The sequence below is a fragment of the Colobus angolensis genome, unplaced genomic scaffold (genome assembly GCF_000951035.1).
Source record: "Colobus angolensis palliatus isolate OR3802 unplaced genomic scaffold, Cang.pa_1.0 Scaffold303, whole genome shotgun sequence".
In the NCBI taxonomy this organism is placed as follows: domain Eukaryota; kingdom Metazoa; phylum Chordata; class Mammalia; order Primates; family Cercopithecidae; genus Colobus; species Colobus angolensis.
In genome coordinates, this window is record NW_012116300.1 from 842,457 (window position 1) to 843,198 (window position 742).

General features: G+C 71.7%; 1 protein-coding gene across 1 annotated transcript in view; it reads right to left on the reverse strand.

Annotated features, from left to right (window-relative positions):
* Positions 1–2: 2 nt before the first annotated feature.
* Positions 3–742, reverse strand: part of MMP25 (matrix metallopeptidase 25) — a 36,994-nt gene continuing 36,254 nt past the window's right edge. The window contains exons 11-12 of the mRNA XM_011950256.1: positions 442–699; positions 3–284 (exon numbers count right to left, since the gene is read on the reverse strand). Of these exons, the coding sequence (XP_011805646.1) occupies positions 13–284; positions 442–699 (530 nt within the window). The 3' untranslated portion in view covers positions 3–12. The remainder of the gene's footprint in view (positions 285–441; positions 700–742) is intronic.

Sequence of the window (742 nt, forward strand, 5' to 3'; positions counted from 1 at the left end):
TCGCTCCCCCCATCAGCGGGAGGCGACAACCCTCATCAGCAGGGGCAAGAGGAGCAGCGGGAGGGGAGCGGGCCGCCGTCCTGCGGCCTGGTTGAGCTCGCACTGACAATCGCAGGCTCTGGACTCGGGGGTCGCTTTGGGGGGTCTGGGGGCGCGGGGACCAAAACTTGGGGCGGGGCAGTCCAGCCAGTTGGGCCCCATGGGCTGGGGGGCGTCCGGCTCGGCCTTGATGCTGTTCTTGGGGAAGCGCCAGTAGTGGGCACCCTTGAAGAAGTAGGTGTCACCTGGGAGAGCAGAGCTTGAGTCCCGGTCCCGCCCCGCCCCGCCCCCGCCCTGCTGCCGAAGGACCCCCATCCCCGCAGGGTGGTCTCCATGTCGCCACTCCCCACACCCCTCTCCCCACGCCAGGCCCAGTAACCCGCAGGTCACCGCGCTTCCCACCTGCGTTGCTGACGGTGACATCGTCAGGGGAGGGGGGCGCGCCTTCCCAGAGGCTCAGGTCGCGAGGGTAGCCAGGGTCCGGGCGCGCCGCCGCCTCATCGTAGCGCCAGTACTGCCGGCCGCGGACCAGGTAGGTCTTCCCGTTCTGTGGCCACGAGAACACGGCGTCCACCTCCTCCCCCGGGGGCAGCCCCAGCTCCGTGAGCGGCCGCGCCCCGCGCTCCAGCTGCCGGTCCTGGAACACCCAGAACTGGGGCCCTGCAGGGCGGAGGCCGGGAGGTCAGGGTGGGCTCCCCGCGCC